We start from the raw sequence: 27,052 nt of genomic DNA, 5'->3' as shown, positions 1-27,052 counted from the left end.
TTCAAATATGTACATTCGTTTTACCATGTTTTTAATCCTTATTTGTTTTGTGTTGCTCCTTGCTGAACTAGGAAACTCTTATATAATATTACACAATCTATAGCTTTCTTAGTCCAAAGCTCTTCAGTGTTTTTAGGAATTGATATAACTAGGACATCTAAGGTTTTTTGGACTGTTTAAAGCTGTGATTTGGAAAATATAGAATGTTTTTGTTGTTGTTGGTACCAAGTTTGAACTCAAACCCTCAAGTTTCCTAGGCAGGATCTCTTACTACCTGACACACTTTGCTAGTCCTTTTTCCATGATGGCTTTTTTCCACATAGGGGTTTGCAAACTCTTTGCCTAGGTTGGCTTCTAGCCAAAAGCCTCCTGATCTCTGCTTCCTGAGTAGCTAGGAATACAGGCCTGAGTCACTGACTCCAGACTGAAATAGTCAAATTTTATTTGTGTTTGTAACCCACAAATCTTGGAGACAGTGAGCTCTTTCTAAGGATATGTGCCATCACTTTCCTTTTTTTTACCTGTTGACATTCCCAAATAAAAGGTATAATTTTGATTTAAGTGCAGGCTGAATTATCCTTCCTCAGTCCTGTCTAGTTTTTCATTCAGAAGAGTCTACAAGATTACAAGTACAAACATAAGATGTCTGTCTCCCTTTTTATTTGCAAGGGATGCATTCACTTCACCGAGAAGCAATTTTTTTTTTCCCTGTGTGACTGGGGCTTAAAATCAAGGCCAGGTGCTTCCTCGGCAAGCTCTCTTACATCAAGTGGTTTTTGTGGGGACTTTTGAGATACTGTTGTGCAAACTGTTTCTCTGGATTGGCTCCCACCCTGATCCTCCTGATGTCTGCCTTCTTGTCCAATTAAAGTGGTTTTTTTTTTCTTTTCTGGTTTTCTTACTTTGTTTTGTTTGGATTTTTTGTAATTGTTTTGAACTCAGGTCCTTACGCTTGCTAGGCAGATGTTCTCACTTCTTGAGACACTGTCCCAGTCCATTTCTGTGATGGGATTTTTCAAATAAGTTCTCATGAACTGTTTGTTCGGGTCTGGCTTCAAACTGCTCCCCTCCTGATGTGCAACTCCTCAGTCACTGGTATTACACACATGAGCCACCACCATACCTGGCTAAATTGTAGTTTTCAGTCCTCTGAACATTATGTGTGCATTTTTCCCAAGTCCTGTATTCAAGATTACTTTCCTTTTTTTCCGCAGAATCAAAAAGTTATTGGAAAACTAACAGAAAATATGAGGTCAGTTTTTATGCCTCAGAAAATCAAATATAGTTGCATTATCTTGGAGAGTCATTAAATTATAAGAGTTGTATGTGAAAAGAGAAATTTCAGAAGATTTATAGATCAGTAGTGTTGCTTACTTCCAAAAGAACAACCTTCCAGGAGCCTGGCTTCTCCTCCTGTAGGGTGATACTGCACTGTTTAACATCGTGCACAAAGAAGCATTGTTTGCACGTGGCTGAAAACTAGGGTAATCTCGTAGACACCTGAACATTTTACATCCATGAAATATGTATTTGGACATTGAACAAATGATTTTTTTTCATGTTTTTTCTTTTCCTCTTGCAGGGAAAGATGTAAAAATCTCTAACGAAAGTCATGTTTAGTCCTTTGGCAAGCCTAATATGTTTCAATCACTCAGGTAACAGCCACCTCCAGCAAGCAGTACTTCCTAGGTATACCAGGTTGAGAGGTTCTGCTGTGACTTCTGCTTTGAGGCTGCCTCAGGATATGTGACATAATGGTGGAGCACTGGGTTTTGAACTCACGGGCTCCTGCTTGCTAGGCAGCCACTCTTTACACTTGAGGTACTCCACCAGTCCTTTGTTGGGTATTTTTAAGATAGGGTCTATTGACATATTTTCTCCTGAGCTCTGTTCCTGTGAGGTAGTAAAACAGGCATGGTTCACCAGAGCCAGCAACCTGCAGTATCTAAATCTTTGATGGATCCTGCATTTTGGTCATACCTGAATTCCTTTATGCAACCAAGGTAAAATAATTTCCCATATTCTTTGAGACTATGAAGTCTAGGTTTTCCATTTGAATCTATGATCCAAATAGACCAAATACATTCTCGGCACCTGCTGTGCATGACTTTCCTTTGTTCTTGATGTTGTTGTTGTTTTTATTCATTTTAGTATGACAGGATGAAGTATAGACAAGGTTTTTAGCTAGTGAAAGAAAGAGAGAAATATTTCCTGTCCCCACCAAGGAAATGAAACAAGACTCCTGATTTTTTCCTTTTTGATGTAGAGTCACTCTAAGTAGCCCAGGATGTGAGTGAACTCACAATCCTTCTTTTACCTCCCATATATGGAATGAGTGCCTGGAATGAAGTTTTTTATGTTTTCATTCACATATTCTTTTTTATATTTTATGTTGATATACCAAGTTGTGATTTGGAACAGTAACATGTTTAAAAAGAGAAACAAGAACAACAAAAGCACTTGATAGGCTAGGAATGTGTGGTTTAATGTTAGAGTATTTGCTTAGCAAGCACAACACCCTGGATCCAATCTCCAGGAACACACACAAACACAACAAAAGAAGGTGAGAAATTTTGACTGGCCCACATCTATTGATGGAAGAAATCAAAACATTTTCCTCCACCCACAACATGAGTGAATTCTGGAAGACAATTTCAAATGAATAATTTAAATTGAACAACAAAGGAGAGACTGAGCTGGACTGAAGAAAGAGAGAGTGCTTGATAACATAGGCTGCTGGGAAACAATGGCCCATCCCTTTAATCCTGCCTACATAGCAGTTTCACATTGGCAGGCTTCTGTTTCTAAGCAGCTAGGCCAAATAGTTTAAGAGACCCCCAATTGCTATGTTAGCAGAGCTAAAGGGACTGGAGATATGAGTCAAGTGGTAGAGAGTCTATTTTACAAGGAAGAAGACCTGTATCCAAAACCCAATACCACCAAAAAAAAGGAGGCCGAGATTAGGGGGAACGTGATTCAAAGCCAGCTTGTCAAATAGTTCATGAGACCCAATCATGGAAAACCCTTCACAAAAAAAATGATGGGTGGGTTGGCTCATGGTATAGGATCTGAGTTCAAACTCCAGTACTGAAAAAAAAATTGCATTTTGATCATGGAAACTGGAAAAACTCAGTTCCTCTTTCATTTTACCTGATGAGTTAATACCACCAAAGTTCCAAGCACAGTTGAACTTTGTGTTCAAACATTTCTAAGAATACAGAGTCTCAGGATAAGTGGTTCTTGTTTTGTTTTGTTTTTTCTTTTGTTTTTACTTGTGGGAGTGTGGCTTGAATTCAGGCATGCTTACCAGCCCTAGTGATGTTAACTGTTTTGTGCAAGCTGAAACGCAGTTCATCATTAAGACAGAAAATACAGACCCACTCTTAAAAAAGAAATTGAGATGGTTCAGGAATATTCAGTTTGTTCTGCTACTGCTGCTGTTTTCACAGATCTTTTCAGGCTAGTATTAAAAGTGCTATGTGAAAGAGTGTGGGTTTGCATGAAGAGCACGTGTTTATGTACAAGACATGGAAAGAACACTTTGAAAACACAGCATCATGTGAACACTGGAAGTCTATATCGTCAGTACTGTCAGTCTGATCTTCTTCCTTGAAATACACTTGTCATGTTTTAGGCATCTGTGACCTTTGATGACGTGTGTGTCAACTTCACCCAGGAAGAGTGGGCTTTGCTGGATGCTTCACAACAGAAGCTGTACAGGGATGTGATGGTAGAAACCTTCAGGAACCTGGCCTCTGTTGGTAAGAATGACTTCATTCCCTTAGTCAATGAGAAAACCAGTGTTTGTTCCAAACACTTCAATGCTTTGGAATAATTTGGAATGTGGAAACCATAAATTCAGTGAATATACCAGATGTTGGCATATTATACCATACTCCTACTTAGAATCTAGTAGTTATTCTGTACTAATGTTTTTCAAAATGTCATCTTTTTCTGTCCCTATTTTATTTTTAAAAAACCAAAACAGAGGAAGATCAGACCAATGAAGAGGTTTTCAGAAATTCCAGAGGAAATCTAAGGTAATTTGCATTCACAACAGAAAGCAACTTAGACACTCAAGAAAAGGAATGTGAAACAGGTTATGTGAAGGGGAGGTCAGTAGTGAGAGGGGAGAGGGTAAATGAAGAGGGTCAAAAGGGTATGGTTGATTTGCCTTTATTGGCAGGGTTGGGGGAAGGAGTTGTGGTTTGTACTTTGCCCTTGGAACTGGCAAGGCAAGCATTCTAACACTTGCGGCATCCTCCAGTGTGTTTTGCTCTGGGTTTGTGGGACATGGGTCTTGAGAAATATTTGCCCTGGTGGGCCTTGAACCTGGATCCTCCAAGTCTCATTCTGCCTAGTAGCTAGGATTACAGGAGCAAGCCTCCCCCACCATGTTTGATGTACTTTCTGCACATGCATTTATATGGAACTGTGAAACCTATTGAAGTTATTTTAAGGTGGGAATGGGGCAGGAAGAACCATGAAAGGGGATTAAACAAACTGGGACATAATGTATGTATATATGGAAATCTCACAATGAAATCCCACTTATAAATACCATATGGCACTAAAATTATTCAGAAAGAAATGAGAGGGAACAAGAAGTGTCACTTAAACAAAGAGGAATATAGGTGTGTCCCAACTGATAGAGTGCATGCATTGCAGGTGTGAAGCACCAAGTACAAACCCCAATCCATAAGAAAAGATTAATTAAGAGTCAGGGAGAAATTGCATTTTTTTTCTTTGATGCTCAGGATTAGACTCTGGGCCTCCAGCTTGCTACACAGGTGCTGTACTGCTTGAGCCATTCTGACAACCAGAATTAAATTTGTCAAAAAGAAAAGGATGTTGTGGGCTGGTAGACTTTCTCAAGAGAAGCAATGTACTGCCAACCTAGCCAGTGTGAGGGTTGCTTTTCAAGCAGTATGCCTTGCGTTCAACCAAACCAAAACAAGTGGGTTTTGTTTTGTTGTTGCTGTTGCACCACCATGAGCCAACATGCTGGTGTGTCATACCTGTAATCATAGGTACTTGGGAGGCACAGATCAGGATGATGGAAATTTGAAACCATCCTCCGGCAAATAACTTGAAACCCTAACTCAAAAATCCCTAACACATTAAAGGGCTGCCAGACTGGTACAGGTGGTAAAGTGCCTGTCCAGCCACTATAAGTCCTTCAGTTCAAACACCAGTATTACATACACACAAAGAAAAACACCCATGAAATTCCAATCCAAAATTTTCCAATATCAGAAATGTGGATTACCACCATGATGCCCCAGTGATAATCTGCAGTTTTTATGTACAAAACCGTTCATTCAATAAATTGTGAAAAATATGATTACATGAACTTTCTTTCAGGGTGTGAATATATGGTGCATTTACAGAAAATGAATTCTGTGCTTGGATTGGTGCCTATAATCTTCAATATAGCTTCTTACGATTATGCAATTACTTCAAAATATAAATGATTTTGCTCACAGCTTTTCCATGTACAATACTCAAATGCGTTTAAATGTAAAGTAGATAGTCAATGTTTGCAAAATACTGGGATGGAATCTTTAGATACCCATAACCATGCCAGTGGTCTGATAATATATGTCCTGGAACCATCCTGCATGGTCAAAAATTCTTTCAGGGCATAAAATCATTACTCCTCCTGGTATGTATTTGAAAATATAGCTTAGTAATGTGTTTCTCATTATTTCTAGAGGTCAAGTGGTAGGGAGATTCTGTGAACAGAAAGAAGATATTCAGTGTGAAGTCTTCAGGCATGCTCCAGAACATATCATGAGCAATATTACTCCTGCTGGAGTGGGAACAAAAGAAAACTGTGTGTGTACAGAACTCTTCATCAGCCATCCATCCCTGAGTCTGTCTGTCAGAACTCAGAGTGGATCTGAACCACATGAGTATCAGGAATATGGAAAAAAGCCCCTTAAAAGGAAGGATTCTGGAAAAACCTTTCCTGTTTCCAGATTTCTTAAATGGCATGAAAGAAGTCACCCTGGAGAGACATCGTTTCTAAGTAAGCAGGGTGGAAAAGTCTCCTTTCAGTTTAGTGGCATTTGCAAACATGAATTGCCTCGTGGTGGAGAAAAACCGTATGTTGGTAAGCAATGTGGGAAACCCATGTCACATTTGTGTGCCATTGAAAACCATGAAAGAACTTCCATTACAGAGAAACTCTATGTGTGCAAGCAATGTGGAAAAGCCTTTAGCTCTTCCAGTTACCTGAAAACACATAAATGTTTTCACCCTGGAGTGAAGCCCTTTACATGGAAGCAATGTAGAAAAGGCTTTAGTTCATCCACCTGGATGAACCTCAAAAAACATGAACGACTTCACATTGGAGCAAAACCTTATGAATGTAAACAATGTGGGAAAGCCTTCTATTGGTCCAGTGAACTTCAAAGACATTTAGAAACTCACAGTGGTGAGAAACCCTATGTTTGTGAGCAGTGTGGAAAAGCTTTTAGTTCTTCCAGGTACCTCAAAGAACATGAAAAAATTCACACTGGAGCAAAACCTTATGCGTGTAAAGTATGTGGGAAAGCCTTCTGTTGGTCCAGTGACCTTCGAAGACATCTAAAAACTCACAGTGGTGAGAAACCCTATGTTTGTGAGCAGTGTGGAAAAGCTTTTAGTTCTTCCAGGTACCTCAAAACACATGAAAAAATTCACACGGGATCAAAACCTTATGCATGCAAACAATGTAGAAAAGCCTTCTATTGTTCCAGTAAACTTCGAAGACATGTAAAAACTCACAGTGGTGACAAACCCTATGTATGTGAGCAGTGTGGAAAAGCTTTTACTTCTTCCAGTTACCTCAAAGCACATGAAAAAATTCACACTGGAGCAAAGCCATATGCATGTAAACAGTGTGGGAAAGCCTATTATTTGTCCAGTGACCTTCGAAGACATTTAGAAACTCACAGTGGTGAGAAACCCTATGTATGTGAGCAATGTGGAAAAGCTTTTAGTTCTTCCAGGTACCTCAAAACACATGAAAACACTCACACTGGAGGGAAGCCCTTTGCATGTACGCAGTGTGGTGAAGTCTTTAATACATACAGTTCCCTCAAAGCACATGAAAAAATTCACACTGGAGCAAAACCTTACGCATGTAAACAGTGTGGGAAATCCTTCTTTTTGTTCAGTAGACTTCAAATACACATAAAAACTCACAGTGGTGAAAAACCATATGTATGTGAGCAGTGTGGAAAAGCTTTTAGTTGTTCCAGTTCTCTCAAAGCACATGAAAAAATTCACACTGGAGCAAAACCTTATGCATGTAAAGAATGTGGGAAAGCCTTCTATTGGTCCAGTGACTTTAGAATACATGAACGAAGTCACTTTGGCGAGAAATCCTATGTATGTGAGCTGTGTGGAAGAGCTTTTATTTGTTCTAGTTACCTCAAAAAACATGGGCGAATTCACACTGGAGAGAAGAACTTTGCATGTAAGCAGTGTGGAAAAACCTTTAAGTTATCCAATTACCTCAAAAAACATGAAGTTGTTCACACAGGAGCAAAACCTTATGCATGTAAACAATGTGGAAAAGCCTTCTCTTGGTCCAGTAAACTTCGACGTCATGTAAAAACTCACAGTGGTGAAAAACCCTATGTGTGTGAGTAGTGTGGAAAAGCTTCTCATTCTTCCAGTTACGTGAAAACCCATGCAAGAACTCCTGCTGGAGAGAAGACCTTTGCATGTAAGCAATGTGGAAAAACCTTTAGGTCATCCAGTTACCCCAGAAAACATGAACAAATTCACACTGGAGTGAAATCTTATGAATGTAAACAATGTGTGAAAGCTGCCTGTTAGTCCAGTGGCCTTAGATCACATAAACAAATTCATTGTAGTGAGAAAACCTATATATGCAAGTAATGTGGAAAAGCTTTGACAACTTCTAGGTACCTGAAATTACATGAAGGAATTCACAGTGGAGAAAAGACCTTTGCATGTAAACAATGTGGAAAAGCCTTTACTTCATCCAGGTACTTCAAAACACATGAATGAATTCACACTGCAGTGAATCCTTATGAATGTAAACAATATGGGAAACCCTTTTATTCTTCCAGTGATCTTTGAAGATATACAGAAACTCGCCTTGGGACAAAACCTGTGTATGTTACCAGTGTGGGAAAACCTACTTCTGTCGAGTGTCCTTGAAAGACATGAACCAAGTCACAGTCATGTAATGTAGAAAGAAAATAAGGTGAGGCAATCCCTTGCATGGGCACAATCTCTTAGTTGCTGAAGTTTGTTGTGCATGTGGTTGAGTTAGCACTAGTTCCTTGCCAGACATGGAACATCTAATAAATCTGTTTCTGGGCTTAGAACTCATCTTTTGAGCTTGTATAATACAATTTCTAAAGGCTAGCAGAGTGGATCATGTGATAACAGTGCCAGCCTGACAAATGTGAAGGCCCTGAATTCAATCCCCAGTGTGTCCCACCCCCAAAAATACACAGTAATATTTTTACTTTCAAAGATGACATCAGAACAGAAATGGCAAATACTAGTTTGTTGTGTATTCAAATCACCAATTAAAATATATTTATAATTGATATGTGATGTAGTTTTAAATTCCCTTACAAAAAATGCTGGCAGAGTTGCTCAACTTGTAGAGGGTAGAGGGCCTGCCTAAGAACTCTGAGGCCCTCAGTTTAAATCCTAGTCCCACCCAAAAAACTTCTCACAGGTATAATTTTGGTTTAATTACTCATGACTGCCCAGTTCTGCTCAGTGATTGAAGTTCATTATGTCCTTTATTTTGTTCTCTTCCACACCACCTTGCTCTTCAACTCTCTGTTACTGGAAAGAGAGATGAAGAGTTTGGGAAGTAGCCATGCAGCTTCTGAGATGTCTCCCTAAGCACTGAAAGAACCAGAAGGCCAACACAAATTTCTATTCTTAAAGCCATTTTGAGTGATGCATCCTTTCCTAGTATGAGATTCTGCTTAGGCATGTATTCAGTGTTGCTCATAATTAGCTTGTACAATGTGTTGGGAGTTGAATTTTTTTTTGATGACACTGGGTTTGAATTCAGTTCCTCAGGTTTTGTGGGTAGCCACACCAAGTGCTAGAGATTACATGCATGAGCCACCAGCCCCACAAATTTGAAGAACAGACAAGGCAGGGATGAAGTATTTCTTAGAAGGGCACATGCATTGTGTTCTCATCTATCTCCTGATCCTTAAAAAAATTATAAGTTGGGATGGGAAAGATAAAATTTAAAACAATTTGAGAAGGCACTGTCAAATCAATTTTGGATGTAATAAAAATATCTTCCTTAGAAAAAAATAAGGATAAGAAGTGGATGGAGAAATGAAATGTATTAAAATTACTGGAGGTAAAAGGCGATCAACCAAGTAGAATTAAAATACCTGCAGTACATGCAGCATAAAAGTATTAGTTAGCTAGGCACCAGTGGCTCACTCCTGTACTACTAGCTACCTGAGAGGCTGAGATCTAAGAGTAGAGGTTTGAAACCAGCCTAAACAAATTATTTGCCACACCCCATCTCCAATATAACCAGAGCAAAATGCACTGGAGGTGTGGCTGTAGCCTGTTTTGCAATGTGGAAGCCCTGAGTTTAAACTCCATACCAAAAAAAAGTATTAGTTTACAGAGAAAGCTATATGAATGGAATTATATTGAGAAATGACTAAAACATAACTTACTCAAGATATAACACCATACACAAAACCAGTACTGATTTTAATGGTGCAGGGGATGGGAAGAGGAGTTGGGAGTATTCTATGGACTCTACCCTGCTGCAGATATAGTAAGGTGGTATCTAAACCTGAATTTTGAATAGCTGTAGATGTACACTGCTACCACTTGGGAATAGTTAAAACTGTTTAGGACTTGAGGCAAGAGAATCCTATAAAATGCTGAATTATATAAAGTGACAATGCAGAAATACATGGGGTACTTAAACAAAAGCCCTGAACAACTAAGTTCAGCAGGCAAACAACTGTCCCTAAACAGAGAAGATAAAGAGATTAGCTCAGGGGATCATAGCTTCCTGGAATAAAAACTCATAAGGAGAACAAAGAAAGGAAAACTTGAACTTCAGCTGATGAACTGCTGAAGTCTTAAGTGTCCAGTAGTTTGAGAGGTAAATTCTAGAAGAGATTCAGCTTTAGAGGACGTCGTACATATGAGAGTTTCACCTCCAAAAGCCCTACTAGGTTATCACAGTAAATATCAGCCACTAATTGTTTCAATAAAAAACATTAGAAGTGTTGGAAGCATGGTTCATATGGTAGACACCTGCTTAGTGAGCATGAAGCCCTCAGCTCAAACCCCAGTACCTCAAAATAAATAGCTACAATGTGCTATTTATTAGCCTATCAATTATATCAAGATGCGAATTTTTTAATGCACCCATTAAATAACAGTGATACAGTTGGTTAGAAAAAAAGAACCAAGTGTGTTCCTTTCATGACAAATCATTTTATACTGAAAGGTGTGAGTAGTTGAAGAAATACTAGTCAAAGTGTTCAAAATATCTCTTGCAAGCTTGGTGCCAGTGCCTCACACCTGTAAATCCTAGCTACTCAGGAGGCAGAGATCAGAGAATCACTGTTTGGAGCCAGTCCAGGTAAATAGTTGGAGACCTTGTCTCAAAAACACCCAACACAAGGGCTGTTGGAGTAATTCAGGTGGCAAGAATGCCTGCCTAGCAAGCCTGAGGCCCTGAGTTCGAACCTAGTGCTGCCAAAAAAAAGTCCCCATCTCCCAATAGTGTTTATAAGCTATTACTGAGCAATACAGAATATGTGCCTGAGCTGGCTTTGAACCATGATCCTTCTGATCTCTGCCTCCTGAGAAGCTAGTATGACAGGTGTGGGCCTCAGTTGCCCAACTACAATATAGGTATTCTAATTACAATGAAATAATTATAGGTATGAAAAGCAGTGTATCCAGTTAATAGCCTAATTTTACCCCTCTGTAATGTATACAGTTTTCAAAGCATCATGTTCTCAGTTATGATTCATTACATTTTGATTAGCATATAAATATTTTTAAAATCAAAAGAATGGCAAGAATAGATGACATATGAGATTATACATTGAGACAGAAGGAGTTCTGTGCTTTCCAGGGAGGAGCACACGGGAGTAGAAAGCAGGTGGGAGGTGGGAGGATGGAGGGAGCATCAGATTCTGGGCCAGAGGACTTTGAATCCTGAGGTCAGCATAAAGGACAGGTTGTGAACTGCCTGAACCTAAAGTGGGACTGGAGGAAGGAGAAAATTAGGCTAAGTTTGATTCTCAAGTCTTGATTCTTGTCAGCATTCAAAAACTGGGAATTAAGACAGTATGTATGCCTGTGTTATAGTTTTAAAAAGGGTTTGGCTGTCTGAGTTCAAAGCAAGAAGCACGTCTGTTGCACTAGGCTGCTACTTCTCAGCACAAAGTCCTGTGCATTGAAACTTCTTTAACCACTGCTCTTTACCAGGTAAAGTAGACATCTCCAGTTCATTGCTTTGCAAACACTGAGTTATTGTCATCAGAGTGTGATTTGTTCCAATTGAGACAGTGAGAGAAGATACTTTAGGATTCTGCCAAATGGAGAAAAGGCTTCATTTGCCCATTGACGTGGGCATGCAGTGTCCCCAAGTATTTGTTCTTTGTCCCACTTTCAGACAGAGAGCCAGACATCTGGAGTTTCCTTGTGAAAGGGGACACCCGTAGTTATTGTTAATAAACTCCTATGAGACAGTATCTGAATCTTTCCTGATGAGCAAGGGGGGTGTCTCATCCTAAGTTTAGCATATATTTAAACTTCTAAATGTGGAGTCCCCTGGGAAATGTGGCTGAATTCATGGCTTCTAATCTTTGTTTTCTTTGTCCAGTCTTTTTTCTATGGCATATCAGCTTACTTGAGCATTTCAGAATTTCTTTCCTTACTGAATATAAGAAAGTGACTTTCTTGTTTGGAACGTTGAGTTCTGAAGAAGCAAAAAGAATTGCTGAAATACGTGATTTATTTTATAAAAAGATGAAATGAGAACATAAACATCAACAAATCACCACACAGGTGAATAAATACATCATCTGTCACTTGTGGGGTGTCTCCCTGATGTCACCTACCTTTGCACCAAGGGGAGACCAAAGGATCCAATATTTGTATTTTCTGGAGAAAACAGGATTCAAAGATAGTGTGTGTATGGGAAGGACATGATGGAGGGAACAAAATCAATTCTGGGATCATAGAACATGGTCCCCTGAAGTCAGTCTGTCCTTAAGGTGATGGTACAGGAGAAATGGTGTGTGGGCTCAGGCCAAGGGTGGGTCAGAGATCCTAGGTCTGCAGCAAGCAAGAAACTTAAAAGGAGTTGGGTTAATTGTTTTTTTTACAATCAGTGCAGCTAACCATGTTTGTTTGTCTTATACAGTGTTGTCACTTTTGACCATTGACGTGTTCGTTTCCTCCTTTTAAATATGTACATTCATTTTCACATATTCTTAATCCTTATTTGTTTTATATTGCTTCTTGCTGAATCTGGGATACTCTTTTATAATATTAGACAATCTATAGCTTTCTTAATCCAGAGCTCTTCACTGTTTTTAGGAATTTGATATAAACAACATTTAAGGACATTTAAGGTTTTTTGGATTGTTTAAGTCTGTGATGTGGAAATTAAAGAATGTGTTTGTTGATGGTACCAGGGTTTGAACTCAGGGGCTCAAGTTTCCTAGGCAGGATCTCTTACTACCTGATCCACTTTACTAGCCCTTTTTTCCTGATAGGGGTTTGCAAACTCTTTGTCCATATTTGTTTCCTGCCAAAAGCCTCCTGATCTCTGCCTACTGAGTACCTGGGAATATAGACACGAGTCACTGACTCCTGAAATTGTAGAATTTTACATGTCTGTTTAGCCTGCAAATCTTGGTGACAGTGAGCTCTTTCTAAGGATATGTGCCATCCCTTTCCTTCTTTTACCTGTTGACATTCCCAAATAAAAGGTATAATTTTGATTTATGTGCATACTGAATTATCCTTCCTGAGTCCTGTCTAGTTTTTCATTCAGAGTCAACTACAAGAACACAGGTACAAACATCTGATGTCTGTCTCTCTGTTTAGTCACAAAGGATGAGCTCATTTCCCTGAGAAGCAACTTGGTTTTCTTTGGTTTTTTTCCCTGTGGGACCAGTACTTAAAGTCCAGTCCTGGTGCTTCCTAGGCAGGTCCTCTAATCCTTCAGACACTACACCAACTTCTTTTGTTGGGGATTTTTGGGATACTGTTGGGCAAACTGTTTGCCTGGGTTGGGTTCCAACACTGATCTTCCTGATCCTCTGTACCTTCCTGTGCAATTAAAGTGTTTAGTTTTCTTTTTTTCTGGTTTTCTTATTTTGTTTTGTTTGGATTTTTTGTAATTGTTTTGAACTCAGGTCCTCACACTTGCTAAGCAGGTGCTCTCCCTTCTTGAGACACTGTCCCAGTCCTTTTCTGTGATGGGATTTTTCAGATAAGGTCTCATAAACTCTTTCTTCAGGTCTGGCTTCAAACTACTCCCCTCCTGCTGTGTGACTCCTCAGTCACTGGTATTACACACATGAGCCACCAGCGTACCCAGCCAAATTGAGGTTTTCATTCCTTTGAACATTATGTGTGCATTTCTCCCAAGTCTGACAACCTTTACTGTACCACTCTTAGCTTGGCTGAATGGCAACACAGTGAACCCCATCCAAGTGTCACTTTACCTGCCCTGACTTTTCATCCCAGCCTGTTTCCACTGACCCTTAAACTCCTGGTCCCACTCTCACATGCTGTACTCCCATCCTTAGAATAGGTACACTTCCTAGACGTACCAGGCTGAGAGGTTCTGCTGTGCCTTCTGCATGGAGGCTGTCTGGGTATATGTGACATAGTGATGGAGCACAGAGTTTTGAACTCAGAGCCTCCTGCTTCCTAGGCAGCCCCTCTTTCCCCTTGAGCTATTCCACCAGTCCTGTGTTTGGCGTTTTTGAGATAGGATCTCTCAACATATTCCCCCTGATCTCTGTTCCTGTGAGGTAGGAAAGCAGGCATGGTTCACCAGAGCCAGCAACCTGCAGTATCTAAATCTTTGATGGATCCTGCATTTTTGTCATACCTGAATTCCTTTATGCAGCCAAGGTAAAATAATTTCCCATATCCTTTGAGACTATGAACTTCAGGTTTTATACTTAGGTCTGTAATCCAAGTAGATTAAATACATTCTAGGCATGAGCTGCTGTGCATAGCTTCATTTTGTTGTTGATGTTTTTATTTTAGTATGACAGCATGAAGTATGGACAAGGGTTTTAGCTAGTGAAAGAAATGAAGAAATAGTTCCTGTCCCCACCCAGGAAATGAAACGAAGACGCCTGTATTTTTCTTTTTTTAATATACAGTCTCCCTAAGTAACCCAGAATGATAGTGAACTCACAATCCATCTTTTTCCTCCCATATGCTGAGCTCAGTGGCTGGAATGAAGATTTTTATAGGCTGTATTCACATACTCTTTTGTATATTTTCTGTTGATATGCCAAATTTTCAATGAACAGTAATATGTTTAAAAAGAAAAACAAGAACAACAACAAAAGCACTTGATAAACTAGGAATGTGTGGCTTAATGGTAGAGTATTTGTTTATCAATCACAACACCCTGGATCCAATCTCAGCACCACACACAAACACAAAAAAAAAAGGTGAGAAATTTTGGCTGGCCAAAATCCATTGATGGATTCAACTTTAAAATAGTCTACTGAGAGGTGTTTGAACTGCGAAACATAGTGTCTATTGCGGCCTTCTTCAAAAAAGATGCACTTTGTCCCTGGCCCCTTCCTGTCACTCTATCTACTTCCTTTTGTTGTAGAAATTACAGCTGAGATAGGAGTCTCTGAGGCAGATTAGCAGGAAGCAACGTTTATTGTACCGGCACAGATTCAGTGGACTCGTGTCCAAAGGCTGAGCCCTGAGAACACAGGGGTCTCACCTTCTATATACCCTTGCAAGCAGGTTACAGAAGCAGAAAGCAAAGCTCAACCCACATTTGGCTGCATGTGACTTCATTGGCTATTTCATTTTCCCAGTGCTATGTGACCATGTTTCAATTCTTCAAGTTTTATCTCTCTGGTTTGCCATCCCCTCTCCCTATCTTATCGTCAGAACAGTCTGTCTGTTTCTTTTCTGCCCGCACCCCCCCACTTTCCTGCTACATTATTTTCCCCTTTGATGCACAGACCCACCCTGGTCAAAGATCATCATCTTGATCTAGGGGTTTGTATTTCCATACCATCGTTACATGTGTGGCTGTTTTTCTTTCTATAATGGCCTCCATAATAGTCCTCCTGACAGACTGTAGCATCAGGGGAGCCAGACAGGAAAATATTAAGCATGCTCCTAGGATTAGGCCCATTGCTCCTATCAGGGTTTTGAATCCACCTAAAGCAGAAAACCACCCTCCAAACACTGGGATCCCATCCTCTTCAAGCCTGGATGGGGACATGGGCAAGCTTTCTCATTTTGTCTGTGATCTCTTCTATGACCTTTCTTTCATCATCAATCTGTAAGCAGCAGTAGCTCAAGTTAGGTTTTCCATACACTCCTCCCTCGGAAGCAAACAAGTAGTGTAAAGCCAAGCAGTTCTGACAGATGGCATTGCACATCTTAGAACTTTGTTTTGCCAGCAAATTGAGGCCCCTTGTAGTTTCATTAGTTATAATTTCAACAACAGCCTGCAGCCTGATGATGTGGTTGAGCATATAGAGGGGTGTGATAGCCCTAGGACCCATCTTCTGCCCAGGTGGCAGGACCATAGTACTGGATAATATGCTTAGGAGGCCATTTGTCATCTTTTTAACTACCAATTTGTAAGACACCCCATTTTTGTCTACTTAATCTTTTTTTATATATGGGGACTCCCGGTTTTTCACCTTATCTGAGGGGAAGCAAGAAGAAAGATGGTCTGATTGAGCCTAGCACACAAGATCCAAACCAGCTGCTAGGTAGCACTGTATAAGCTTGCTTCTCACAGATCCAATACAGTCCCCTGGGCACCCACCAATCTATATTTGTGGTAAGATTGTTCCATGCTCTCAAGATTAGAAAAGTTGCCCCGTGGGTGGGGCTTGGGTTCTGCATGGTTAGGAGCTCCCCACAATTGGGTATTTTGGGGAGTGTCATTGTAAAACTTCTGTCCTAAACAAGTTAAATCCCCCACTGAGGTAGAGAATTAGCCTTCTGCGCATGAGATACAATAATTTCTGATGATGGAAGTTTTCCTGTGCTTTGGGAAATCAGTGTCATTAACGGTTTAACTCCCTTGCTTCCCAAGGCCAATGGTATCCCATGTTGGTCCGCCCCAGAAACATAGCATGCAGTGACATTCAGTGTCTGGACTGTAGACTCAGCCAGTGAGAGTAACAAGTTTTTAGCTTTGGCAGAGATGGAAAATTTACTCATTTCCTCATAAAAGGAGTGCAAAACTTGGTGTGAGGAACTCTCATGGGTAATAGTTACTAATCTGAGGTGCATCTCAGACTTCCAGGGTCAAGGCCCTTTCCAGCTATCCTTATGCCAACTACATGTCCCCGTGTCCAATCAGATGGCTTAGCACAGTGAAGTTTACAGGGTCACAGGTGCCAGGGGTGCAGTCAGGGGCAGCTGTCCCCTTGTGAACGGGGCTGTGTGCTTAGCCCTCTGCCATGTGGCCCACGAAACACAACCCCGATAAGGGCAATAAGAACCCACATCATCACACGGCCAAGAGTTGTCTCCTGCACATATATACTTACCATGTGACGTATAGGCTCCTTCCCACGCTAGGCCCCCACAGCCACAGCCTGTACCTCCACATCCATCCTTGTCTATGGATGCGCATGCATCAAAGAGCATGGACACTGGTTTATCTGGACTAAACGCCTGGGTGCAGCTGATAAGGTTCCAGGGTTGCGGACACTCCTGATCTCTAACCATTGCTCCCAGGGGCCGTGAGTGGGATTGAAGCAGATATGCTGATTACCATGGGAGCACACTAAATAGATGATATGATTGTGACTGCATGACCCGAAGACAGAGCCTGCACAAGAATAGTAAGTATGGAAAAGCAAAGTCCTAGTGACAACACTTTCATACATAGGTCACATCCTTCCCAAAAGAGACAGAAGAGAGCAAATAGAAACCTTTCACCGTGAGTCCAATCAGCAGGGGGCAGTTTCTGCCAGACTTATGGCAAAGATTATGATGAAAATTACAGCAACAGATACAAACAAGGAGTGACAATGCATCACAGTGAGATACCTGGTGTAAAAACAGCCCAGTTGTCCCATTGGAGAGTCGACTCCTCAAGCTTCCACCATGCATAGACTAGTCAGCTTCCAAGGTGTGACTAGGGCAGGGCTGTTGTCCTGCCATTCTTGGTCCTCTGTTGTTTCCTGGGAAGCAGAGTCCTGTCAAGGAAGGGTGCTCAGGTTCCTGAGGGTGATCCTACAAGGTGAAGCCAATCAGGGATGCATTCCCATTTGAGAGAAGCTGGCTTGACTCAACTGTGGTGGATCCAAGAAGCAATCACTGCTACTTTAACTGCAGTAGGAGTATTAGAAAAGATAACAAAAGGGCCCCTCCAATGGGGTTTTAATGGGTGGACGTTTTATATATATATTTTATCTAGAGAATGTCTTTTTTTTTAACTGAGTAGAATTACCATGGAAACAATATATTATCAGTTTATATCTCAACATGTTTTTTAAAAAAAAAGTTAAAACTACCATCTTTAAGTATCAAAGGACATGTTTACAGCCAGTAAAAATAGTTATTTTGTCTCTATTTAAGTAGAAGACCCTGTCTAAAATTATGAGTTTGTGTCTGGAAGGGCTTTAATGCCAGATAGCCACATGTGCATAAGAACCATTTCTTTAATCCTCTCGGCCTTGGTTATTTTTGAGAGGTCTGGCACCTGTGACTCCATTTGAACTTTGATGGTATTCCCCCCTTTGTCTCCACTGCTTGTCTCTGAGCAGTCTGTTCTGAAGATCTGTCTTCCATCCATGTACTCACCAGGCCTGATTCTGCTTAGCTTCAAATCCAGATGAGACAGGGCGTGTTCAGGGTGGTATGGCCGTAGACTGAAGATCTTTCTTGATTGGTCGCTCCTTCCTGGATTTTGTTTGTTTGTTTGTTTGGTCTTGGTCCCATGTCAGGGGATTGGGGGCAGATAATGAACAGATCAGGTGGGAGTCAGTGCCAACTAGACCCTTTTGACCAAATTTAAGCAACAAAGAGGCCTAGAAGGAGTGACTCTTAGGCAGAGGGGGAGTGGGAAATGGAGGATTGGGTCGATTCGCTTAGGACTCAGGGAGTAAGTCTGTCCCTTTAAGACCACACCTAAGAAGGTGACCTGTGGGAGGCATAACTGAGCCTTCTCCTTAGAGACTTTGTATTCCCAGGAGACCAGAAAATTTAAAAGGGACTCAGTCACCCTGCACATGAGGGTCTCTGTGGCTCTGCACTGAAGTAGGTCATCACCATATTGAAGAAGGGTGGCCTCTGGGTAGTGCCAATCTAAGAAGTCTCTGGTTAGGGCCTGTCCACAAAGATGAGGGCTGTCTCTAAACCCTTGTGCTAAAACTGTCCAAATCAGTTGTTGTGAAGGGTTTGTGGGATCTTCAAAGGCAAACAGAGGCTGACTGTCAGAATACAGGTTAAATGTAACACTCTTGGATAAAACAGAGCTTTAGCTCATCATTTTACATAAATTGACACTTTTACCTTTGTAAATGTTTATACCATATTTAGATAAAGTATAGACACCACACAGTTATGAGGTGGTCACTTAAGACACGTGCAAATATGTAAATGAACCCTGATTTAGTAGTACTTAAAGCTTGACAAGATCAACAGAAAACACAAGTAATTTCTTTGATAAAATCTTTCCCTATTAGTTTTCTGCAGAAGTTACTCAGAGCAGAACAATATTAAGATAACCTTGTTATTTTATGGACATAGAGAATTTGATTTTTGTTTGACATGACCCTAAAAATCTTTTTGGTAACTCTTAGATTATAGTCAACTTTAACTTCATCACACACTGAAGCTTTTATTAAACACTTTTAAGATTTACTCAGAATCTTTATATCATATTCTGAACCCTCAGATGGTTTGTCCTTATCCCTCCTCTCCATATTTGGAACCATCTTTAAGACAAACCCTTTCTTACAAAATCCATTCTCATCTAAAAACATTTCTTATTTCCATTAATCTTCCCCCCCAAAAAAAATACACTCAATGCCTATCTATATCCTTTCTACTCATTTTGTACTTTGTAACTTGTATTTTAAAATAACTTTCATAAGAATTTTAAATTTAAATAAAATTGTTTTTCCAATTAGTCCTATTTTTATTATGTAGACCCATATAGGAAGGCAATTTTAAACAGTTTTTATACAATAAGTAACCTATAATGACACTATTTGTTACTAGATTTAGTTATAAAAAAATTGAATGTAAATTATTTATGAAAAAATAAACAGACTAAGGTTACTGTTCATAAAATAATGCCTATAATTTAGTTAGACCTGATTGACATAACTTTTAAAAAACTGCTTTTTTTAAAGTAGCAGAGGTGGGGAAAAGAAGAGAACAGAAGCCTTGTATTTCTTTACATTAATTCTGTAATAAGAATCATCCTAAAGATGTTTAAATGTATGCATATGTAAAAAAAAGTTTTAAATTAGGCATGCCATTGTTAGGACCCGGAATCCTATTCCCCCGAGAGACAGAGAGCCAGGCTTGAATGCAATCAACAAAGCAGAGTTTATTGGGCTGGCTAGCCAGGGTCGAGCTCCCACACGGACACGCAGGACCGGTTAGGAAAACACGACCCTGAGCCTCTTTAGGGGAAATCTTATATAGACCGCGGTGGCGTGCATATTTTCGTTATCAACATTGGGCAAGCAGGCAGAGCACATCTTGCACGTACCTCACATCTTGCACGTACTTCACATCTTGCATGTACCCCCCGCTCACATTCCCCACATTCTATATGCCCTAACTGAGCCCTGCCGCATTGCTTATCTTATCTACATGGGATGTTTGGTACTGGTTTCTCCAACAAGGAGGTTGGGGCCCGCTGAGACCTCCTATTCCTTTCATTCCCCCCTTTTCTTACGGCCTAAATTGAGGAATCATTCTCAAGGGGATGAAGAGCCTGATATTGTTGGCGGAGGACCAGAAGTTGGATAGTATTAATTCGACTTTTGACAAAAGTCATAAGTCGGTTTAGAATCCAGGGTCCTATGGTAACAAGTAATAGGATGATTATTATTGGCCCTGCCAATGCAGATAAAAGGGTAGCCAACCATGGGGACTGGTTAAACCAAGACTCGAACCAGCTTTCCCCGGCCTCTCTTTCTCGTTTTCTTTGTTCCAGGCTCTTTCGAAGTTTAGACATGGAGTCACGAACAACTCCGGTATGGTCAGCGTAAAAACAACATTCTTCCCCTAGAGCAACACATAGTCCCCCCTTTTGGAGGAACAACAAGTCCAGACCTCGTCGATTTTGAAGTACTACCTCAGACAGGGAAGTGAGGGATTTTTCTAGGTGGCTAATGGAGGTTTCTATTCTCTCTATATCTTCGTCTATGGCTGCACGCAGCGAAGACATCCCTTTCTGCTGGGTGGCCAAAGAAGCTATGCCGGTTCCTGCTCCCGCTAACCCTAGGCTGAGTAGGGTAACAATAGTTACTGTGGAAATAGGTTCTCTCTTTTTCCTTTTTTCAACCATTTTTGTATTCCAGTATGAATATAGACTCTCTTCCGAATGATAGAGGATGCGGGGCAGCACAGTCACTATAACACAGAATTCTTTAGAGCTGTTAAACACCTTAGTTGATAGGCACGGGGTGAGTCCAGACCGCGAGCATAGCCACCACCCATTGTCCTTTGGAATTACCCATTTAATAGCATTTTCCCAGGTAGAACTGGCGTTAATAACAGTACATAAGTCCCGTCTGTTCTTTGGCACTTTTCCTAAGCAGGTTCCTTGGCCGCTTACCTGCTGTATGGTCAGACCTCTCTTACGGTCTCCCCAGGAACATTGAGTAGGGTTTTCCTCAGATGAGGTATCGTGAGTGGTGTTTAGCCCTATTGCCTCATAGAATGGGGGCCTCACATCATAACATAACCAACAGGAGTTAGTCATGTTAGGGTTGGTGTGGTTTAACGTCAGGAAGGCAGCACCCACTAGCTCCCAGAGGGGGTCTTTAGATCCGGTCATGAGACTGGGCCTCACCAGGGGAGGGCTGGTTTCTGATGGTCTTGGAGTTGTAACATTAGCCCGGGCTACGGTTGAGGGAAGGTGATGAGCTGTGGAAGGTCGGGGAGGTGGCTTTACATAGGGTGGCCTAAGTACCTTATTAGGGCCTATTGTTAGAGTAGAGACTGTTTGTTGCACACGCCGCAAAGTAAAAAGGGCTCCTGGATGATTTGTTTTGTAGAGTCTGACTCCCCAGGATTTACCCAATTCCCAATTCGTTGCCTTTTTTCCTAAATCAGTGAAATTTATCATAATGGGATTACAATTGGGGGGAGTTGGGCATCCCTTATTTATAGGTCTAGGTTGGTGGTATGTAATGCCAGATTGAGAGATTCTACTTAATTGAATAAGGTCCCCCTGTTTGGGGGGTGGCCACCATATATCCCCTGAGCTCTCACAACCCCATGACTTACAATAATAGTCTGCGATTCCTCCACATTTTTTTCTGTGGTTGGGTTGGGGAGCGGGGCAGACATAGAAGTAACTTTGGCGCAAATCCCATTGTCCCCTGCCAGTGAATAAGGCCCTTAAGTCAAAGTATAATTCTGGGAACCAGGTGCTGGGAGGGGTCACCTTGGAGGTCTGGTTAAGAATGTCTCCTGTGGATACATCTACAATCATCCAGGTCAGGTTAACTTGCCCCCAGCAAGTTGTGGACAGGGTTAGAAAAAGGAATAAAGTTACCGAGGTCCAGTATGAAGTTTGAGTTTGAAAAAATTTTCCTTGTGGTGGGACACCCTTCTTGTTGGCAGGAAGCCTTTCTTCATAGCTACCGGATCTGCCGGTCTGATGTGGGTGTAGTGGACCCAGGTGATAATCCCATTCTAGGAGGGCTGCGGAGCATCTGGAGTGTTCTCGTTTTTCGGAGCATCCCGTATCAGCCGGAGCTTGAGTGGGTTTGTTGGATGCTTCCGTGCGGACCAATTTTCCTGTTTTTTCTCCGGAGGGTGAGCCCGTCTTACATGGGAATGGTGTACCCATGCTGCAATCCCGTCGACCTTGAGGGCGGTAGGGGTAGTAAACAGTACAACATAAGGTCCTTTCCATCTAGGCTCTAGGGTTTTGGACTGATGCCTTTTAACCCATACCATGTCACCCAGGACTATGCCATGTTCCGGAGCCGGGTCCCTCTTAACAGCGTGGTATGCTTGAATTAAGGGCCAAATCCGTTGTTGCACTTTAGCTAAAGCCTGCAACATGGTCAGGTAATCTGGGGCCAGATCACCTAGTTCTGGGCTTAAGGTCCTCTGAATGATGGGGGGTGGAGCCCCATACAGGATCTCAAAGGGAGTTAGCTAGCCCATGGACATAGGGGGAGTTCCGGACTCGGAAGATGGCCAAGGGAAGGAGCGTCACCCAATCACCGCCAGTCTCCAGGGCCAATTTGGCTAAAGTCTCCTTTAGTGTCCTATTCATCCTTTCTACTTGCCCTGAGCTCTGGGGGTTATATTCACAATGTAGCTTCCAATTGGCCCCCATAGTCTGGGCTAGTCCCTGCAGGACTTTACTAACAAAAGCTGCACCGTTATCTGACCCAATTGCCTCGGGCACCCCATATCTGGGTATGATTTCCTCTAGCAAAGCCTTTGCCACTACCTGACTCGTCTCCTTCTTTGTAGGAAAAACCTCCACCCAGCCTGAAAAGGTATCTATGAATACCAGCAAATATTTGTACCCAAACTTTCCCGGTTTTACCTCAGTAAAATCCACTTCCCAACTTCTTCCCGGAGCCCTCCCCCGTTCCCGAGTACCTGTATGGTGCCCCTCCCTTTGTCCTGGTTTCATGATTGTGCAGCTGGCACAATCTTCCACAATTTGGCGGACTGCTATGGTCTGGTTCGGAAATCGGAGCTGCGCAGATGTCAACAAGTCTAGTAATTTTCTCCGCCCCAAATGGGTGGACTTATGTACGTTAGCCAACAGGAATCGTCCGAGTTTTTCAGGCAGAATTAACTTGCCTTCCAAGTCGCTTTTCCATCCGTCTTCCCCTTCTCTAAAGGGGGAGTGGGCTCTCATCCAAGTGAAATCCTCTGTGGAGTATTCTGGTCGGGGGGGTAGTGGAGGGAGCTCTGGGACCGGCACGTCTATCGCCGCAACCGTGGAAGGTTGCCCTGTCTCCATGGGAGGACTCACCATTGCTACTCTCTTTGCTTCTTGATCTGCTCTGTTGTTACCGACAGCTTCCGGCGTCTTGGCAGACTGGTGACCTGGGACATACATCACTGCCACTGCCTTCAGTTTTTCCACTGCCATTAATAGACGCTGGACTTCGGCTAGGTTCTTTAGATGTTTTCCTTCTGCTGTGCGGAATCCTCTTTCGCGATAGATGGCCCCGTGGACATGGATGGTACCGAAAGCATAGCGGCTATCGGTGTAGATATTGACTCGCTTTCCTTTTGCCCTCTCCAGGGCCTCTGCCAAGGCAATTAATTCCGCTTTTTGGGCTGATGTTCCGGGTGGGAGGGCGCTGCTCCATACCGTATTTCCTTCTTGGTCGACTACAGCTGCCCCTGCCCTTCGGGCTCCATCTTGGAAAAAACTGCTTCCATCCATGTACCAGTTTAATTTGCAGCCGGACAGGGGGGTATCCTTTAGGTCAGCCCATACCTGTGTAACTTCGGAGAGGAATTCTTTGCAGTTATGGACAGGTGTCTGCAGTTCCAGGTTAGGCAACAAGGTGGCAGGGTTCAGGATTACGGGATCTGTGAATGTGATCCGAGGGGAATCCAACAAGAGCCCCTGGTAGTGGGTGAGCCTGGCATTCGTCATCCATTTCCCAGGGGGTTGTTTAAGGATTCCCTCCACCGGGTGAGGGGCCGTTACCCAGAGGGCCTGTCCAAAGGTTAGTTTATCGGCTTCTCTCACCAGCACGGCAATGGCCGCTATGATGCGGAGGCAGGGGGGCCATCCTGCCACTACTGCGTCTAATTTCTTGGAAAAGTATGCCACTGGTCTCTTCCAGGGACCTAGCTGTTGGGTCAAGACTCCTTTGGCTACCCCCTTTTTCTCATCTACAAACAGAGTGAATGGTCTTGTAGGATCTGGCAAGGCTAAGGCAGGGGCCTGCAAAAGAGCGTCTTTTAGCTGATCAAAGGCCTGTTGTTCTCTCTCTCCCCAACTCCAATCTGGAGCTTCTTTGGTGGCCTCATATAGGGGTCTGGCTATTTCCGCAAATCCTGGAATCCAGAGTCTACAGAACCCCGCGGAGCCCAGGAATTCTCTCACCCCCCTAGTGGATGTCGGGGATGGGATAGCCAGAATAGTCTGTTTCATGGCATCAGTCAGCCATCTTGCCCCATCTGCAATCCGATAACCCAAATATGTCACTGACCTTTTACAGATGTGAGTTTTCTTGGCACTTGCCCGATACCCCAGCTCACCTAATTCCGTTAGCAGGTGTTCAGTAGCCTTGATGCACTCCTCTCGGGTTTCTGCCGCTAACAGTAAGTCATCAACATACTGTAATAGAGTGACTCGTGGGTGGCTCCGACGAAAAGGTTCCAGGTCCTGGCTCAGGGCCTCATTAAACAGGGTGGGAGAGTTTTTAAATCCTTGCGGCAGTCTGGTCCAAGTGAGCTGTCCGGATTGGCCCCCATCTTCTTGCCATTCGAAAGCAAATAGCGGCTGACTAATTTCTGACAATGGAATGCTGAAGAAAGCATCTTTCAAATCAAGGGTTGTATACCATACTTGCGAGGGGGGTAGGTGGCTGAGCAAGGTATAGGGATTCGGAACGGTGGGATGAATGTCCTCCGTCCGCTCGTTTACCTTTCGTAGGTCTTGCACAGGCCTATAGTCCCCGCTTCCCGGCTTTCGGACGGGGAGCAGAGGAGTATTCCAGGCAGACTGACAAGGCCGCAGTACTCCTTCCTTTATTAGCCTGTGGATATGAGGGGCTATGCCTCTTCGGGCCTCCTCAGGCATAGGATACTGTTTCACCCGAATGGGGAGAGCAGAAGCCTTCAGTTGTATAACTACGGGCGGGAGGTGTTTGGCGAGGCCGGTTCCCGCAGTCTCTGCCCAGGCCGTGGGAAATCTTTTTACCCAATGAGTCATGTCCCCTCCTGGTTCCTGTTGACTCTCAAACAGACGATGCTCGTCAGCCAATGATAGGGACAAGACATGAATCGGGCTCCCTTCTCGATCAGTCACAATTATTCCATCTGGTTCAAAATGGATATGGGCCCCTATTTTGGTGAGTAGGTCCCGTCCGAGCAGGGGAGCGGGGCTCTCAGGGACGACCAAGAAGGAGTGTGTGACCTGGTGTTTTCCTAAGTTCACCTTTCTTTTGGTAGTCCATGTACATAACTGCGTACCGGTGGCCCCCTGAACAACACTTGTTCGTGCCTTGTTCAAAGGTCCATGTGCCTTGTTTAAAACCGAATATTGGGTGCCGGTATCCACCATGAACCCCATCGGCTTCCCCTCCACATGCATTGTTACCCAGGACTCGGGGAGGGGGTCTGAGCCCCGTCTCCTTCAGTCTTCTTCTCCAGCTAGGAGGACTCTGGCCTGCTCTACTGCTCGTTCCCTTTCCCTGTTTTCCCCCGGTCTCCTTCCAAACCCTCTTCTTCCCTTTAACTTAGGACATTCTCTCTTCCAATGCCCCGTTTCCTTACAGTAAAAACAGTGTTCCTTATCCGGGGTCCTGGCGTGGCCCCCTCCCCTGGGTTGGTCCCGGACACCCGCTAGGAAAATACGAGCCATTTCTCTCTGTTGCTTTTGGTTTTCCTTAGCCTGGAACTCCCGGTCCTCCTTTCTCAATTTCTCCTGGGCCTCCCTGTCTTCCTTTCTCTGTCTTTCCTCCCTTTCTTCTGGAGTTTCCCTAGTGGTAAAGACCTTTTCCGCTACCTGCAGCATTTCCCTTATAGTCATCTCCCCTAAGTTTTCCTGTTTATTGAGTTTTCTCCTAATGTCTGGAGCTGCCTGATTAATGAATGAGAGTACCACAGCAGACCAGTGGAGGTCCGCCTCAGGGTCAATAGGGGTGTACTGACGGTATGCCTCATAGAGGCGCTCTAAGAAACTGGCTGGGCTTTCGTTTTCCCTTTGAACGACTGCTTTCACTTTTGCAAAATTGGTGGGCCTTCTGGCGGCCGCTCGGAGACCGGCCATAAGAGTCTGGCGGTAGATCCGAAGACGCTCCCTACCTTCTGCGGTCCCGAAATCCCAATCAGGGCGGCGTAGGGGGAAAGCCTCGTCTATGGCCGGTTGGAGAGTTGTGGGTCTCCCATTATCCCCCAAGACGTTCTTCCTCGCTTCGTTGAGGATGCGCTCTCGTTCCTCCGTCGTAAAAAGAGTATTGAGCAGCTGATGACAGTCATCCCAAGTGGGACAGTGTGTATGCATGATGGACTCCAAGAGAGCTATGAGACACTTGGGGTCTTCAGAAAAGGGCGGGTTCTGCGTCCTCCAGTTATATAGATCACTGGAGGAGAAGGGCCAGTACTGAAACTGTTGCCCTCCTCCCGGTCCCCCTTGACCCACCATCCGGACTGGAAGTGTAGGGACAGTTTCCTCCCCCTGTGTTGATGAGGGGGGCCCGTCTTCCCCCTCCCTTTCCCGGATCCCTCGGGGGCGAAGTCTTCGACCCATTCCTCCTCCTGCTGCCAGTCCTGTTGAGGAGGATGAGGAAATTTCCTCCTCCGGGGCACTGGCTTGGCCAGGGGGAGTCACGTATGGAGGCGGCCGATCTTCCTCTGCCCCTGCGAGGGTTGGGTAAAGGGGGGAACTCTCTGGTAAGACCGGAGA

General features: G+C 43.1%; 1 protein-coding gene across 15 annotated transcripts in view; it reads left to right on the top strand.

The window, feature by feature from the left end:
- LOC109675883 (zinc finger protein 669-like) overlaps positions 1–27,052 on the top strand; it is a 131,203-nt gene that overhangs the window by 7,577 nt on the left and 96,574 nt on the right. For 5 of the 15 annotated variants that reach the window (XM_074053363.1, XM_074053360.1, XM_074053361.1 and 2 more), the window contains exons 3-4: positions 3,635–3,761; positions 3,989–4,040. In XM_074053363.1, coding sequence (XP_073909464.1) covers positions 3,635–3,761; positions 3,989–4,040 — 179 coding nt within the window. Of the gene's footprint in view, positions 1–3,634; positions 3,762–3,988; positions 4,041–5,714; positions 8,577–16,974; positions 17,082–27,052 lie in introns of those variants that run through there. The other 10 variants (XM_074053357.1, XM_074053356.1, XM_074053354.1 and 7 more) reach the window with 8 other exon arrangements.

Source organism: Castor canadensis, chromosome 14 (genome assembly GCF_047511655.1).
Source record: "Castor canadensis chromosome 14, mCasCan1.hap1v2, whole genome shotgun sequence".
Lineage (NCBI taxonomy): Eukaryota > Metazoa > Chordata > Mammalia > Rodentia > Castoridae > Castor > Castor canadensis.
The sequence above is the reverse complement of the archived record's forward strand: the minus strand, read 5'-3'. Positions and strand labels throughout refer to the sequence as shown.